Here is a 16,793-nt window from a genome sequence, read left to right on the forward strand (position 1 = left end):
ATTGTCAATGTGTACTCCAAGGTATTTATAGTCCTCCACAATGTCAACACTGACCCCCTGGATTGAAACAGGGGTCAAGTGTTTCCTGGTCTTCCTGAAGTCCACGATCAGTTCCTTGGTCTTTGCCACGTTGAGCTGCAGATGATTCTGCTCACACCACGTGACAAAGGAGTCGACCACAGCCCGGTACTCTGTCTCATCATCCCTGCTGATGCATCCAACCACCGCAGAGTCATCAGAAAACTTCTGAAGATGGCAGGTCTCTGTGGAGTGGCTGAAGTCTGTGGTGTAGAGGGTGAAGAGGAAGGGGGAGAGGACAGTCCCCTGTGGTGCCCCTGTGTTGCTAATCACCTTGTCAGACACACACTGTGGGAGACGTACATATTGTGGTCTTCCTGTCAGGTAATCAACAATCCAGGACACCAGAGACGCATCCACCTGCATCGCTGCTAACTTATCACCCAGGAGGGTCGGCCTGATGGTGTTGAAAGCACTGGAAAAGTCAAAAAACATGACCCTCACAGTGCTCGCCGGCTGGTCCAGATGGGTGTAGACACGATTGAGCAGGTAGATGATGGCGTCCTCTGTTCCGAGACGAGGCTGATAAGCGAACTGAAGGGGATCCAGATGTGGTCTTACTATGGGTCGCAGCTGGTCCAGGATGAGCCTTTCCAGGGTCTTCATGATGTGGGAGGTCAGTGCCACGGGCCTGTAATCCTGGGGGCCACTGGGACGAGGCGTCTTTGGTACAGGGACGAGGCATGATGTCTTCCACATCACCGGGACCCTCTGCAGACTCAGACTCAGCATAAACAGTTTATGAAAGACTCCACACAGCTGGGGTGCACAGGTCTTGAGGACAAGGGGACTCACTCCGTCTGGTCCAGCAGACTTGCCTGAGTGAAGTCTCCTCATTTGCATCTCAATGTTAAGAGTATAACAGCAGTTTGGAATTAATTTTACTTATTATTTTACTTACTGAGCTCATTGTTCTATTTTATTTAATTTAATTCTATTTAATTGAGCATTTTTTTTATTATCATATGCAGCTTTTTTGTCCACATCCTTTTTTCCCATTTTTCTCCAATGTGATTTGAGCGTCTATGTAATAATTTTTCAGTTTGATTTCTTTTTTAGGCTATATTTTTCAGGTTTCCACCATATTGAAGCTCTATGGCTATTGGCAGTTTTTAGTGTTTGGCTGCCTTTGCTATAAGGTGAGAATTAATTAATATTTTAACTTAACTTTACCTTTTAATGTTACTTTTAAAGAGTTGTAATGAATTACTATAAATGTATTTAAATTATTTTTTAAAAGTCAGTCGTCTTGATTTTAATCACTAAGCCCAGCAATTTTTAATTAAACTTGAAAAATGAATAAAATACATAAACTAGAAAGCGAAAATGTCTGAAGAAATTTTAAGTGTGCCTATGCCGCCGCTAATCAGTATAGTTTGCCATTCAAACGGCTACAGAGAGCAAAACTCAGCAGAGCAGCCATTCTCCACCATGAACTATGGTAAAACCAAACACCGCTCGCGCCTCACAGATGACAGCTTACGGTTTTGTGTAAAGATGAGGTGACTTCGTACAGCCCCAATTTGTAGACGTTGTGCGCAGAGGTTCATAAGCAGACCCGACAATGTTTGCATGAACACACTTTGAAGCATTACGTTATGGACCACTTTTCACACATAGTTGCTGTACCCACACAGCCGGCTGTAGCTTTTCATCTCATAGCCCGACACATACACAAAAAAAAAAAAAAAAAAAAGCAGAGAGAGCACAGACTTTACACCTGAGAGGCGTGATTGCAGATGCCGCTGAGGTGGGTCCACCTCCCCTGCAGCGGCACTGCAGACCACGCCCTGCCACACACATCAAACACGTAAAATAAATATTTATGCACTTTTCATTCACTTTTTGTTTTTTGTTATTTTTACACAGTGTTCTGAATGATTAACAATGGTCTACAGCCAATCTTGTGTATTATTATACAAACTTTGGTTGTAAGATTCAGATAACTATTTAATAAAAGCTAAATATTTTATATGAGAGTAAGAAAGAAAAGTATATCTTTGTCTCATACTCTCATCAGACAATACATGAACCTCTCAATAAACAAAATATATGCTCGGCTTAAATGACAAACCGCTATTTTACACAGTGGAACACTTATTTTTAAACAAAACCAATGCAGTTCGCCACTGACAGTGCTTACCTTTGCACATCACAGTAAACACTGAACCAAGATGGCGCCCACGCGAACAAGAAATCTGAACTACGGTGTCCTGCAGAGGACAAATGGTCAAAATTGCTAAAATTTACAACATATATGCAGCTCAACAGCGACACCTTTTGACTTATTCCAGTCACTACCTTACATATACATAACGTCTTACCTGACATTCAGTTCACCGGACACTCATACTGAATCACCAGCCCATATAAATAAAAAATAAGTCCAGCAGCCAACCAAGAGTCATCACGAAAGACTAGGGGTGACACGACAGCGTGAGCGGGCCTGGGTGTCAGCCAGCCCAGCCTGGGTATCAGTCAGCCCGGCCTAGGTGTCAGCCAACCCGCCCTAGCCAGCTAGCTGCCATGCGGCGCTAGCAGTAACATCGTGAGAGATATGGGACTTCTTGATAAAACGAGCAGATATTTGAAGTTTACACCCCTACATTCTCGCCTGAAAATAGGGGAGGCTGTCATAAAGTTCAACATCAGTAACTTAGCGCGCACAGCTGTATAGAAACTCCGTCGTGCTAGCTAGCACGCAGTACAGTTATTGTAACTGTCAGCACAACGAAAATAAACTACACCTAAACTCGGTTTATATCTGACCCAAATAGAGTGCAGTTAATAACGTCTTACCTGAAATTCAGTTCACCAGCCGCCTGCTTCTCCTGCATTGGGTTTCCCTTATCCACGATTGAGCTCCGCGTTAGCCACCACTGGTCGATCGGTGTTTCTTTCCCCGCATACGAGGGGAAGAGACATATACCGGTGGCTAACGCGGAGCTAGCTAGCCACCGGTATATGAACAACTCAGTTATTTTTTCCACATCGACCAGCATCATCGGCCCATATAAACGAAAAATAAGTCCAGCTAAGACAAAGACTGTTTGCGGAGCGATCGGGGGTGAAAGGAGTTAGAGACGCCTCACTGAAAGCCAAGCCTGGGTGCTTTTGAGTGAAGCGGCGCTAGCCGGCTAGCTAGCCAACATCGTGAAAAATCTGTTGCCAATATGGGATGTTTTGACAAAACGAGCAGATATTTGACGTTTACACACCTACATTCTCACCTGAAAATATCTTAAAAGTTTACTTTGTGACCTAGAAACACAAATAAGAGGAATATATTAAACCAAGTGGCAGCCGCCATTGTTTGACTGGTAGAGGCGTGCTTTGAATTGTGGGATATGCAGTTTTCCACCAAGCATACACCCTTGCCGTTACCGTAACTATTCAATGCTTCGTGCAACCTTAAGAATTCCAATGGTTCCTGAAAGCACCGACGCTGTGCGCGCCGTTCGTATTGTTGTCATTATGGTAATCCAAATACGGGGACATACCACTAGAGTGAGCCAACACACCACAAATTAAGTGAGTGAGCAAACACACCACAAAGTAAGTAAAGTTTCACTTTCGTTTGTTCCCATTAATTTGAATGGGCAAAAACTTGCATTAAAATATTCATATTTAAAAAACTATAGAAGTAATAAACACCAAAATTCATAGCACACCATTCCTGATCCAGCCGCACAAAATGATATAACATATATGAAGCTTGTGTCAAAACTGTGGGATGAGTTACGCGCGGAAATTTCAGGCTGAAAAAGGAAAATAATAATAAGAACTAGAAAAATTTGCATTTCCTGCGAAAATGCAGTGTGGATGCTTAAAGCTGAAGCTGTATGCAAAAAGTAGCTGAAAAAGCTGAAAAGTTGCAGAAATTGTAAAAACTTTGCAGAAGCAAAAGAAGTTTGCTAAAATGGAATAACTTAGCAGAACTGCAATATCTTAGAGGAAACATAATACTTGGCAGAAATACAATAGCATAGCAGAATTTAGCAGAAATATTGTAACTTACCAGAAACATGATAACTTCTCAAAAATACAAGAATTTAGGAGAAATAGTATAAGATAACAGAAAGAATATATTTAGCCAAAAATACTTAAACATTACAGAAACACTATGATTTAGAAAAATAGTACAACAGCAGAAATATTGTGATTTACCAGAGACACTGTGATGAACTATGAATATTGTAATTTTAAATTGAGACTATGTTTTAGCACAAATATTATAATTTGGCAGAAATACTATAATTTAGCAGAAATACTATATTAAGCACAAATCCTATAAAAAGCAGAAATGGTATGATTAAGCACAAATACTACATTTAGTAGAAATACTTTGTTTTAGCACAAATCCCATAAAAAGCAGAAATACTGTACTATGATTTAGTAGAAAAACTATAATTAATCAGAAATACTAAATTTAGCAGAAATACTATATTAAGCACAAATACTATAAAAGCAGAAATAGTATATTAAGCACAAATCTTATAAAATAGCAGAAATAGTATGATTTAGCACAATAGTAATAAGTTAAACAGAAAAATTGGAAAAGCAAAATGGACAGCTGAAAAAATGCTGAACATGCTGAGGGTCCCTCAAATATACTTGTTAAATGACAAAAATCTGCAAAAAAATTTATTACAGCCACACAATCACAAATATGTACACATGAGGAAACACACATGCACAGAGAGACCCACACACAAGATCCAATTCAGTCAACCAGTCTAAATATATTGAATTTAAATCTTAGAATGAGATCATCCCATTAAAAGCCTTTCTCTCTCTCTCTCTCTCTCTCTCTCTCTCTCTCTCTCTCTCTCTCTCTCTGTCACACACACACACACACAGGGAGAGAGAAGTAAGTTTCTAGGTCAGCCTGGGAGCTGGTGAATTTGAATCCACCAATCAGAGAGGCTGTGCACTTTTCCCCACCAAAACAAGTGCATCTGTTTACACACGCAGCAGCACAGAGAGACACAGGATTTTTGCAGTCTATTTCTCATAGTGACGACTCCCCTCAAACAAATGACCGTAATTTCCTAACCGTAGGGGCTAGAACGGTCATTCTTACACCGTTTTGTTCAGAAGAGATGGGGGAATCTTCAAGTGTTGACAATTTAATATTAAAATATGAATTTTTAGAGATATATGACATGGATGACTCGTTGACTTAGAAGCCACGAATTCCCCAATATGCAAATTTGAATGCCTGAGACCACATATGTGATTGGCTGGCTGGGAAACAGTGCAGGCCGTGATTTGTGGATTTGAATTCCTCAGCCCTCAGATATGACTGGCTGGCTTAGAAGCCACGAAGGCCCCAATATGCAAATTTGAATGCCTCAGGACACTTATTTGATTGGCTGGGAAACTGTGCAGGCCCTGATTTGAAAATTTGAATTTCTCAGTCCTCACAGAGGATTGGCTGCCTGGGGACCTGGCAGAAATATATAGAAATACTATTATTAAGCATAAATACTACATTTAGTAGAAATACTATGTTTTAGCACAAATATTATAAAAAGAAGAAAAACTATAATTTAGCAGAAATACTATATTAAGCACAAATCCTATAAAAAGCAGAAATACTATAATTTAGAACAAATAGTATAAAAAGCAGAAATACTATAATTTAGCAGAAATACTATGTTAGGCACAAATCCTATAAAAAGCAGAAATACTATAATTTAGCAGAAATACTATGTTAGGCACAAATCCTATAAAAAGCAGAAATACTATAATTTAGCAGAAATACTATATTAGGCATAAATCCTATGAAAAGCAGAAATAGTATGATTTAGCAGAAATACTGTATTTAGCACAAGTACCGAAAAGTACCAGAAATACTATGATTTAGCAGAATAGTAATAACTTATTGAAACACAAATGCACAGAGGGACACACAAACACAGGCTCTAATCCAGTCAACCAGTCTAACTATGTTCAATTTAAATCCTACAATGACATGCTGCCAAATAAGGGCAGGGTCCTCTCTCTCCCACTAAACACACACACACACACACACACACACACACACACACACACACACACACACACACACACACACACACACACACACAGGGAGAGAGAAGTAAGTTTCTAGGTCAGCCTGGGAGCTGCTGAATTTGAATCCACCAATCAGAGAGGCTGTTTACGTTTTCCCGCCAAAACAGGTGCATCTTTTTACACACGCAGCACAGAGACATAGACCTGCTTCTTTCAGTTTATTTCACATAGTGAGGATTCCCCTCAAACAAATGACCATAATTTCCTAACCATAGGGGCTAGAGCGGTCATTCTTACACCGTTTTGTTCAGAAGAGATGGGGGAATCTTCAAGTGTTGACAATTTATCATTAAAATATGAATTTTTAGAGATATATGACATGGATGACTTGTTGACTTAGAAGCCACGAATTCCCCAATATGCAAATTTGAATACCTGGAGCCCACATACATGATTGGCTGGCTGGGAAGCTGTGCAGGCCCTGATTTGTGGATTTGAATTCCTCAGCCCTCAGATATGATTGGCTGGCTTAGAAGCCATGAAGGCCCCAATATGCAAATTTGAATGCCTCAGGACACATATATGATTGGCTGGGAAGCCGTGCAGGCCCTGATTTGAAAATTTGAATGTCTCAGTCCTCACAGAGGATTGGCTGCCTGGGGACCTGGCAGAAATATATAGAAATACTATTATTAAGCATAAATACTACATTTAGTAGAAATACTATGTTTTAGCACAAATACTATAAAAAGCAGAAATACTATAATTTAGCAGAAATACTATATTAAGCACAAATCCTATAAAAAGCAGAAATAGGATGATTAAGCATAAACACTACATTTAGTAGAAATACTATGTTTGAGCAAAAATCCTATAAAAAGCAGAAATACTATATTAGGCACAAATCCCATAAAAAGCAGAAATAGTATGATTAAGCATAAATACTACATTTAGTAGAAATACTATGTTTTAGCACAAATAGTATAAAAAGCAGAAATATTGTAATTTAGCAGAAATACTATATTAGGCACAAATCTTATAAAATAGCAGAAATAGTATTATTTAGCACAATAGTAATAAGTTAAACAGAAAAATTGGAAAAGCAAAATGGACAGCTGAAAAAATGCTGAACATGCTGAGGGTCCCTCAAATATACTTGTTAAATGAAAAAATCAGCAAAAAAATGCACAGGGAGAGAGAAGTAAGTTTCTAGGTCAGCCTGGGAGCTGCTGAATTTGAATCCACCAATCAGAGAGCCTGTGTACTTTTTCCCGCCAAAACATGTGCCTCTTTTTACACACGCAGCACAGAGAGGCACAGGATTATTGCAGCCTATTTCTCATAGTGACGACTCCCCTCAAACAAATGACCATAATTTCCAAACCGTAGGGGCTAGAGCGGTCATTCTTACACCGTTTTGTTCAGAAGAGATGGGGGAATCTTCCAGTGTTTACAATTTATCATTAAAATATGAATTATTAAAGATATTTGACTTGTAATGCACCATAACTGAGTAGAGCGAAGCAAAAACTGCCTTGACTTGCCCTCAAACAACGCTTTGTGACTTGAAATCTATTTGGAGTATCGATATCATTCTTTCACCGTAAGAGACAGCAGGCTTTGGTGAACAATCATGGAAATTTTCAGGTCTCTGTGGAAATCCAACAAAAAGTTATGACGAGAGAAAAAAGTGGTTCATTTCCACAGTTTGAAATCTGAAGAAATCTGAGCGAAGGACGAATTTCCTACCCTCAAACAAGTCCAACTCATTTCAGAACGGTAATAGGTGAGAAAGAAATTCTTGAATTGTGAGCGTCAGGGGTGTCTGAAGATATTCGGGGACAAGCCTCATGTCTTAACTTTGCTTCGTTAAGGAGATATGACGATTCGAATATGCCTCTCATTACAGAAATCCAGCGGTGATTTTGAACAAGCTCTCCATTCACTTTATATGGAGAGTTTTCTGACCTTGTGTTAGTCTGAGGAGATTTGCAAAAATTCTATAAATCCCACAACAATGATGGTGACATTTTCTGAAAGCCAGCAAAAATACCTACGTTTTGATGTATAATTTGTGGAAGTTGAGTGAAAATTGAGCAAGTAGCAGGAAGTTGTTCGGACATGAAGTGAAAATTGCAAAACCTTCAGTGGCACACTGGAAGCCAAGAGCATAGCAACCATAACAACACATGTATTTTGTGAAAAATCACAATTTTGCAACTCAAAACTGTAAGAGGCATAAAAGTAAAACAGTAAAAGATTTGAAAAAGCTGAATCATACCTGAATAGCCCAATAATTTGTGAACATTTTAAAGTTTGAATGGTTGTTCTAGGTGAAAATATGAGGAAGTAGTTAAGTTTCAAAAACAAGCAAATTTTAGCAGAATTGCTGAAGTTTCCCATTCATTTCAATGGGACAAATTAAAGGAAAAAAGTGGAATATTTTAAAAAGTATAATAGTTAAAAATACCAAAAGATATAGCAGGAATTAGCAAAAATAGCTGAATAGTTTAAAGTTTGAACGGTGAAAATAGCACAAAAACTGTGGAAGTAGTTAAACGGCGAAAAGTGTACGGAAGTCCTAAGAATAATAAAGAATAAAGAGAAACAGGAACTCAATAGTGTGGATGCTTAAAGCATCCACACAATAATAAGAATAAGAATAATAAATCCGAGCAATAGTAATAAGTGTGCCTTTTGGCATAGGCACACTTAAATAGTGTTTTTGTTTGTTGAAGAAAAACAACACTAACCGACAGCGACCTCTACCGGGCAATATGGCTATTTATTCAGGAATCTCTAGAAATCATCCAATCGGCAATCGGATTCTGTATCACGTGACCGTGCAGCCGCGTAGAAGAAGGAGCAAACGGCAACATCAAACATGGAGGTGTCCCCGTTCAGCTTCACTCCGGAGAGGTACTGGACGGAGGAGAAAGAGAGGGCGCTTATAGCGTTTTTCTCCAGTAAGTGCCACTCTCCTTGGCGGACTCTTTTCACACCGCGTGTAAAGACGTTTTTAAAAGTTGCCCTTTTCGTTGATGTGTCGGAAGCTGCAACATTTGTGGGCAACGGTTGCTGGACGAGACCAACGGCTGTTAGCAATGAGCGACAGCAGAAAGAGACGAGCAATGGCGACCAGCAACTGAAGTCAAGTTAGCTGTTTTTCAACTGAAATCGGCTGAAAAAAAATCAGTTCTCTGCATGTTTTTATGAGCTATTTTCTGCACAATTCAATAAAAAAAACTAAATAAAAACATACTTTTAGCCAATTGATTTAATTTAAATGAGAAGAGCAGACTTTTATATTTAATCTGTATCTAACATTACTCCAGTGGGGGTTTTTTTTTTTTGTTTGTTTGTTTTTTAGATCTGTAGCGTTTATCATAGTGAATAACAGCTTTAAACATATTTTAAAAATGGCTGTTATTAATAAGTGTGTAGCTGTTAATAATTACAGGTTGTTAGAATAATTAAATTGGTGAATGAAATATCCTTCTTGAAGTAATGAATAATGTCTCCAGATGTTCCCACAGTTTTCCACATAGGAATATCTTTAAAATACTGTTATCGTGTATATAACATGGCCAAAGAAAAACAACTAACTTTAATAGAGACTAGATAGCACCACAAGAGCTAAACAACAACCACAGTGATGAAATTGAACGCAACATTGATGTGTATGTTACTGGGATAGGTGCCAAATTAAAGGAAAAATTACAATTTTTGGACCTTGCAAATGTTGTTTTACATTTTTCCTGCCTGGTTTGGTCCCTTAGACAGAGGCACACTAAGAGTACAAGTTCGTTTTGATTTTATTCTAATTTATCACACTCTAGACCCTGTGAAGCTGCAGGTATTTTAGCTATATCTTCTTTGTTTCATTTCTCAGAGCATAGCTGCCTGTGGAACCACAAGTCTGAGGGTTATAAGAACCGGCAGCTGCGATGGAAAACCCTGGAAACACTGAGGATCCTGCTGTCAACTCTCCCACCTCCAGTCCCATTCACAGGTAAATCAGCAGGAAAATAAACCAAATCTGTCAAACTCATAGACTATGTGTGTAATAAAAGTAAAACCATAAACCTGCATTCTCATTAATGGCTAGCAGGGGAATTTCTGTGCCCAGTACTAGGAACCAAGCTCTGCAATTCCCAGGATATATTTTGGTTATCTGGCTTCATTTATCCTAACAACGGCAATCAGGCAGAGCAGTAACACAGGTGGTTATCAAGTCGGTAAGTTAACACCGGCTTTATTGAGCTAAGAGGACGTTCTCATGAAAGGGTGGTGATGGCAGCATCTGAAAAGAATAAAAAAGGCTAGATGATTTTTGACAAAACTATATATAATTTTTGATATGTGACAGCTTTGACAGCTGTTTGTACATTCCGGGTTTATTTCCACTTAGTCTCAGCCTAAGTTTGAATTCTGTTTTTATATTTATTGTTTACCCTGGCTGTTGAACTGCAGCTGAAAGAATGAAACCATTTAAACATGGTGTCAGATAGCTGCTCTTTTCCAGTCTTACTGATCAAAGCACTTTAAGTACAGACCATTAATACGATATTACTGTATCGTGCTTTTCCTCTCTCGCACACACTGCTGTTTCTTTCAGTCTGTATTGTGTGGTTAACCTCTTCATATCGTCTCATAGTACAAGTTTCATCTTACTTTGAAAAATCAGCTGCTCTGTTACCAGTACACTTATCAGTAATTGTGGTCAGGCACTGCCAGCACCCCTTTCATGTGTACACACAGGGGAAGCCCTGGGTAAACTTAACAAGTTGTTAACCAGCTTTGTGTAACCGCTTATGCTGCTTGTCAGTGGGTATGTTGAGTTCGCTTTGTAGCACTGGGCTGAGGATAAGCCCATTCAAGCTTCTGTGTGAGTCTCTGTGGCCTCAGTAACCACTTTCCTGATGGCTCAGTCATTAGTCGAATATTTTTAGTAAAATATTAAGTCCATTATTTCAAATTATTGCTATTCTAAAAGTGAGAAAACATGATCCGGGGTGTGCTCATCAGCTGACGAGTGTGAGGTTTGACAGTCAGATGTACCCTTTAACTAATTTATATGGGTTTTTTTCCCAAGTGGAAGACATCAAAAACAAGTTCAAGAATCTCCGTACGACTTTTCAGCGTCAGTACAAAATGGTTAAAGCAAGTAAGGCGTGCAACCCGGACGACGAGTTTGTGCCGCAGTGGAAGCACTACCATCAGCTCATGTTCCTGCAGGGCTGCTGGGACCAGGACGACCCCGCCGCCGGTGAGCCGCCGCTGTCACCACTGAACCCTCTGCAGGAAGAGGGCCAGCCTGTCCTCACCTCCCCAGGACTCATCATCTCCTTCCTCCCCACCCCGTCCACCTCGTCTGCCTCCTCCTCGTCCACCTGTGTTCCCTCCAGTGTCATGATTAAATGTTACTGGACTGAAGAGAGGGAGCGAGCTCTGATTTCTTTCTATTGTGGTAAACAAAAGATCTTTTTCATCTTCAAAATCATGTGTTTTTACTGAAGAGCAGTACATACGTAGACAAAAACCTCAGATTAAGTAACGTTTTGAGTAGTTTCATAGCTGACGGGATTCCTGTGTGTTTTTTTCCACAGAGCACAACTGTCTCTGGAACAAGAAGTCTGAAAACCACAACAACCGTCAGCTCAGACTGAGGCTGTTGGAGGCGCTGAGGAGCCAGCTGTCTGACCACACAGTGTCGTTCTCAGGTAAGCATCACCGTTTTTCACTTTTTTTTCTGTTGTTTTCTTACAGAAGTAGCAAACTCAGGATTCTTCACCTAATTGCATACCTCAGACTGTTTGAGGGCTTGTTGTCCCCCAGTTGAACAGTCCCTGCTTTAAAGCTACTTTTTTATTTAGTGTATGTGAATTTAGGCTAAAACTTCCACCACTAGGGGGCGGTTTACTGGTGGCTGTATTGTTTTCTGATGTGTGGTAGTTCTTTTCAGCCTTGCCCTTTCCTCTTTAAGAAATTTGACAGGTTAAATAAAGGTTACATTGACTGGCTGCCCCATCTTGTGGTACAAACTGGTATTACATGAAAGCAGAGCCCAATCCCAGTTCAGCTTCAGCTAATGTCTCCTCAACATCACTTTTTTTGAATGGCAGTTTCTTCTTCACATTCTCTTGATAAGTTTAGTTATTTTGGAAGCTTTTAAAGGAATAATTCAATATTTTGGTAAGATTTCTTTATAAACCTTGAATGGCTCTCCTGGATTGGGCTTTCAGTCAGTCGAGGAGAGTTATTCCACATCCTGTTAAACCCATTGTACAGAAATGGCTGCAGTTCGTAAAGAGTGAATGAGGCTCTATGGAAATTTCCACCATGTTATTGATAGACATGATGACATGAACAGTAGAGTTCAGTTTGGGGAATTTTAGAGGATTTGATTGTAGTAAAAATTCTTTCTGTGTGCATTAGTGACGCTACAGCACCTTATAAACCTTTATGGCAGAAAGTCAGACACCTTCAACTACCAGCAGCTTCCTATAAACCATGCAGGTCTCTGCTGTGATTTAACTATCCTTCTAACCACTAGTTAATGTTTGGAAAGTGGCACCGTCAGGACAGAACGTCCCATTGTAAATCCTTAACTGACCAGTCAGTGCTGATTATAAGAAATGTGCTGTTTACTTTTCTTATAGCTTCACCATAGGAAAAACTGAAGGATATAAATGTTGTTTTATTTCCGTTTGGACAAATGTTGGTCTTTTTGTTTAATAGTGTTATTTTTACCCTATTCTCTGCCGTTATTGAGAGAAAATGCCATTCCCCTGCTCACAGGATGTACTCTTGCTCTACTGAAATGGACCACCATTCCCAGCAGTTATAGCCCTGTGAGCTGTGCTTATCATACCTCTCCATAGTTTGTGTGTCTCAAAGTACTCTGTAATTAAAAGATTTGCACTGGAGCAATTTAACAGTATGAGTACCACTCATCCAAAGCACAGACTGTAAATCTTTGGGAAATACTAATTATCACTCTCCACAGCTCAATTGTGAAACTGTTCCTTTATATATGTTTACGTTATTTTAACATAAGCTGAAATATACACACACAGTGATTTCATACAGTTAGATGTCTGCATAGAAAATGAAAGAAAAACACATTTTTTTCAAAATAATAAAGTCATGTTTGTGTTCTTCAATCTCCAGAAGCTCTGAGCTGCTAAATGTTTCAGTTTTCCAGCATAAAGTGATGCTGTGTTGCTGTTTTTGCAGTTGAAGATATAAAGTGCAAGTTCAAGAACCTACGAACTGTTTTTAACCGCGAGTTCAAGGCGGTCCAGGCAAGCAGGGCGTCTGACAAACCCTACGTGTCCAAATGGAAACATTACCAGCAGCTGCTTTTTCTCTGCGAGTCCTGCGACGAAGACGACGGCTCTGAAGATCTGCAGATCCTGACGCCGCAAGAAGACAAGGATCGGGAGCACGGAAACCAGACCCCGTCCTCCACCCTGAGCAGTTTCTCCTCCAGCTCCAACCAAACCAGCAGCATCAAACTCAGCACCGCCTCTACCCCCTCCAGCTCCACTCAGAGCGACGCCAAAACAAGCGCAGGGTACCAAATGTTCCTCCCTGCAGCTCCGGATAACCTCAGACTAGGCAGCCAATCAGCCACTTCCACGCTGCCAACTTCTCCATCCAGTTCACTGCCAGACACCAGATCCTGTACCAACCCCTCCCCTTTAAATTTCTCTACAGCCAGTTCGGCTCAGCCAGACAACAGACTGAGTGCTGACACCCGCTGCCTCTGGAGCGAGGCCAAAGTTCAGCAGCTCATCTCATTTTACTCCAGTAGGTGGCACCACTCATCATGAATGCTTGTTACCCTTTAGACTTACCCCCTGGATGTTACATCTATCACTGCAACAGAGAGATGTTAGATTTTTGTTCCTCTGTTGTGTTTGTAGTGATGTGCTAGGAGCTGCGTGTTTGGTTATGGTGGTCATCAGCTGTTAGAGGCAGCTGAGAGAGTCGCTGTACATCTCAGCCACTGCCATGCATGGTTAAAAAAGTTGCACGAGCAGGTTTGATGTGAGAATTGATGGTTTTCTTCTGTTCCAGAGCACAGCTGTTTGTGGAACCACAAATCTGAGAGTTACAGGAACCGTCTGCTGAGACAGAGCCTGCTGGAGACACTGAGCAGCATCCTGTCAAACAACGAGCCGGTCTCATTCACAGGTAACACTCCTGCCGCCTTAATGTTGTCACCACACGGAGCCTTTAATCTGAACTCACAGCATCTCTGTCATTTCTCATCCTTTAGTGGAAGACATAAAGACGAAGTTCAGGAACCTGCGAACCATCTTCCAGCGTGAACACAAGGCGGTGAGCTCCAACAAAACGTGCGGCTCGGAGGACTTCTACCTCCCAAAGTGGAAGCACTACCGTGACCTCATGTTCCTCTGCGACTCCTGCGACGAGGATGAGCAGCCCGAGGACGTCCACTTCTGCCAGCTGCAGGACACCGGTCTCCTCCATATGGTCAGCCAAGCCCCACCTCCCCCCTTACACTACCGTGCCACCAACCAAACTGTCTCCAAGCTGAACACGCGGGGTCTCAAAGCCCCCCCCTCACCTACACCCCCAGACTCCCAGCACTCCTCCCCTTCCTCGTCCCCCTCCCCTTCCACATCTTCCTCCCACACAGACAGCAGAGTATCTGGACGCAAGCGCGCGAGCCACCGGGCAACCACCACCGAGGTGCTGGACCTCATGAGGACACTATGTCAGACTCAAGCAGCGTCCCCACACGCAGGGTTCCTGAGGTATGTGGAGGAGTGTCTGAATGAGACGCCGCCTGACAAAGCGAGGAAGCTGAAGAAGAAGATAATAGAGACGATTCACAGCATGTCGGAGGATGTTTAGTGTGCTTATTCATTCATTTCATTTCAGCCCGAGTCTAGATCTCATGATCATCTCTTCTAATAGCTGTGACTCTTTAATCTCAAAACTTCGGTACAATGATCATAATAACCACGATTTCAGTTTTCAGGGGCTCTTCCAACGTGGAGCTGTTCCACTTCCTGTTCATCCACATCATGCAGAATAGAAATGAACTGAGCTAAACAGCTTAAATAGTGAGAAACCCACATTTCATGCTTATCAAAACACAGCATTGATAATGTAGATTAAATAAAACACTTGTGGCATTCGGCTTTAGATTCAATGTAGACGTAGATGCTGTGACATAAAGTGACCTAAAAGTCACAGAAAACTGTTTCACCGCAATTCAGAACTGTCTTGAACGCTGTCATCACAAACATGATGAATATGTCAGCAAAAAAACTTGTAAAGTCGTTCCCCCCCCCCCAAAGAAAACTAACAATAAACACATGACCCCACATTTCTGGGGGGAAAACTTAACTATGTAAGTAATACTGTAACATACACTGAAAGCAGCAATATAGCTGATAAGCATTAATGTGACAGGAACACTTTTAAGCATTTTATGCAAAGGACAAAGTCCTGAAAATTTCTAAACAAAAACACAGATTTGTGAACAGATACTATATAAACACTAATTAAATGTATATAATTCACTTCCTGGCTCCCTAATTCTGCACTTTATTGAAATTTTGCAAGCCCTTCTTGCAGATTATGCACGGATGTCATAGATAACAGCAAACTGAGTTTTATTTACAAATAGTTTGAGAACACTACAGCAAGCTGAGGCGTCTTTCTCGTGTACAGATTTATCCCAAAGTAATGAGGTTCATCCCAAACTGGTACATCCACCACTTAAAATCAGCATCACCAGGCCCATATTCAGTGTTTACAGAGATACAGTGAAACTACGCTCAGTGCTGTGTAATTTCAGACTTGGTTGTGACATTCACGTATAAAGACTTTATTGATCAAGAGTCCTTTTGAAAGTGCCAAAGGAAAAGATGGGTTCAGCACTTTGTCAACAAACCGACATCTTAAAGAGCTGCGCTGTTGGCAGTGACTGACCACAGATCCTGTAGAAATGTAATCAAACTTTTCATGTGTGTCCTCTTTATTTAACTTGTTCTAATCCTATTGTGTCATAATATTTAAATAATTTGCTGCTTCTTTTTTTTTTACAAAGCCAGAATTGTTACTTTTGTTAAAATTGTATAAACTTATCTTAAAATGAAAAAATGTCAACATGTAAAGAGTTAAAAAAAAACACTTTTTTTTCCCTTTTGGAAAGTATAAATGGTTTTGATGCAATACTGAACAATTGCAGCACATGCTATAACTAACAGTTTAGTTATCATTATTATTATTATTTTTATTATTATTATGTAATTACTTTTCTTTTTGGCTGGCGTTTGTTTAAATTCGATTCAGTGCCTTATCAGAATCACAGTAACTGAACGTTCTTGTTCAAATAAACCTACATTTACAAACCTTTATTCATTTTGTTCTTTGACACATCAAACCTGGTTTAACTTGAGCTCTGATTTGAACAACACGATATTACAAGTTACAGTCGACCTTTCAACTTGGCAGCGATTCCCATCCAAGGGATGTGTTTAAGACCTACTTTAATTTGAAATATATTGCTGTTAAGTAGCTTTTTATAAAAGTACATTTAAGCCAAGCAGTCCATATTCATTTTAAAATGAGCTCAAGCAGTTTATAAGAAGAGGTTTTGGAGTTATAACAGTCAGGAAGCACTGGGCTCAAAGCAACACAAAAACATTTTT

The 16,793-nt window shown here is 40.2% G+C and overlaps 1 protein-coding gene across 4 annotated transcripts; it reads left to right on the forward strand.

Moving 5' to 3' along the window:
* Window positions 1-8,869: 8,869 nt before the first annotated feature.
* LOC147325518 (uncharacterized) lies at window positions 8,870-16,497 on the forward strand. Of its 4 annotated transcripts, none has more exons than XM_086300062.1 (7): window positions 8,870-9,062; window positions 9,989-10,108; window positions 11,192-11,566; window positions 11,706-11,819; window positions 13,336-13,911; window positions 14,182-14,298; window positions 14,384-16,497. In XM_086300062.1, exons 1-7 carry the CDS (start codon window positions 8,981-8,983, stop codon window positions 14,983-14,985), a joined length of 1,986 nt encoding a protein of 661 aa, XP_086156188.1. In that variant the 5' UTR covers window positions 8,870-8,980; the 3' UTR covers window positions 14,986-16,497. The 4 variants fall into 4 exon arrangements, with proteins under 4 accessions (XP_086156188.1, XP_086156190.1, XP_086156191.1 ...); XM_086300064.1 differs by lacking the exon at window positions 8,870-9,062 and adding an exon at window positions 10,208-10,334; XM_086300063.1 differs by lacking the exon at window positions 8,870-9,062 and adding an exon at window positions 10,226-10,334 and having other exon boundaries at window positions 10,004-10,108.
* The last annotated feature ends 296 nt before the right edge of the window (window positions 16,498-16,793 follow it).

The sequence above is a fragment of the Aulonocara sp. 'chitande type north' Nkhata Bay genome, linkage group LG7, assembly GCF_057382095.1.
Source record: "Aulonocara sp. 'chitande type north' Nkhata Bay isolate Kocher_YH1m ecotype deep benthic linkage group LG7, A_spYH_male_GT1.1, whole genome shotgun sequence".
Lineage (NCBI taxonomy): Eukaryota > Metazoa > Chordata > Actinopteri > Cichliformes > Cichlidae > Aulonocara > Aulonocara sp. 'chitande type north' Nkhata Bay.

What these genes read in the sequence shown, in the direction of transcription:
- LOC147325518 (XM_086300062.1), top strand. Translation starts at nt 8,981, where the DNA reads ATGGAGGTGTCCCCGTTCAGCTTCACTCCGGAGAGGTACTGGACGGAG. An exon ending in ACCTCCAGTCCCATTCACAG is followed by an intron (nt 10,109 to 11,191) that starts GTAAATCAGCAG and finishes TTTTTTCCCAAG; the next exon opens with TGGAAGACATCAAAAACAAG. An exon ending in GCTCATCTCATTTTACTCCA is followed by an intron (nt 13,912 to 14,181) that starts GTAGGTGGCACC and finishes CTTCTGTTCCAG; the next exon opens with AGCACAGCTGTTTGTGGAAC.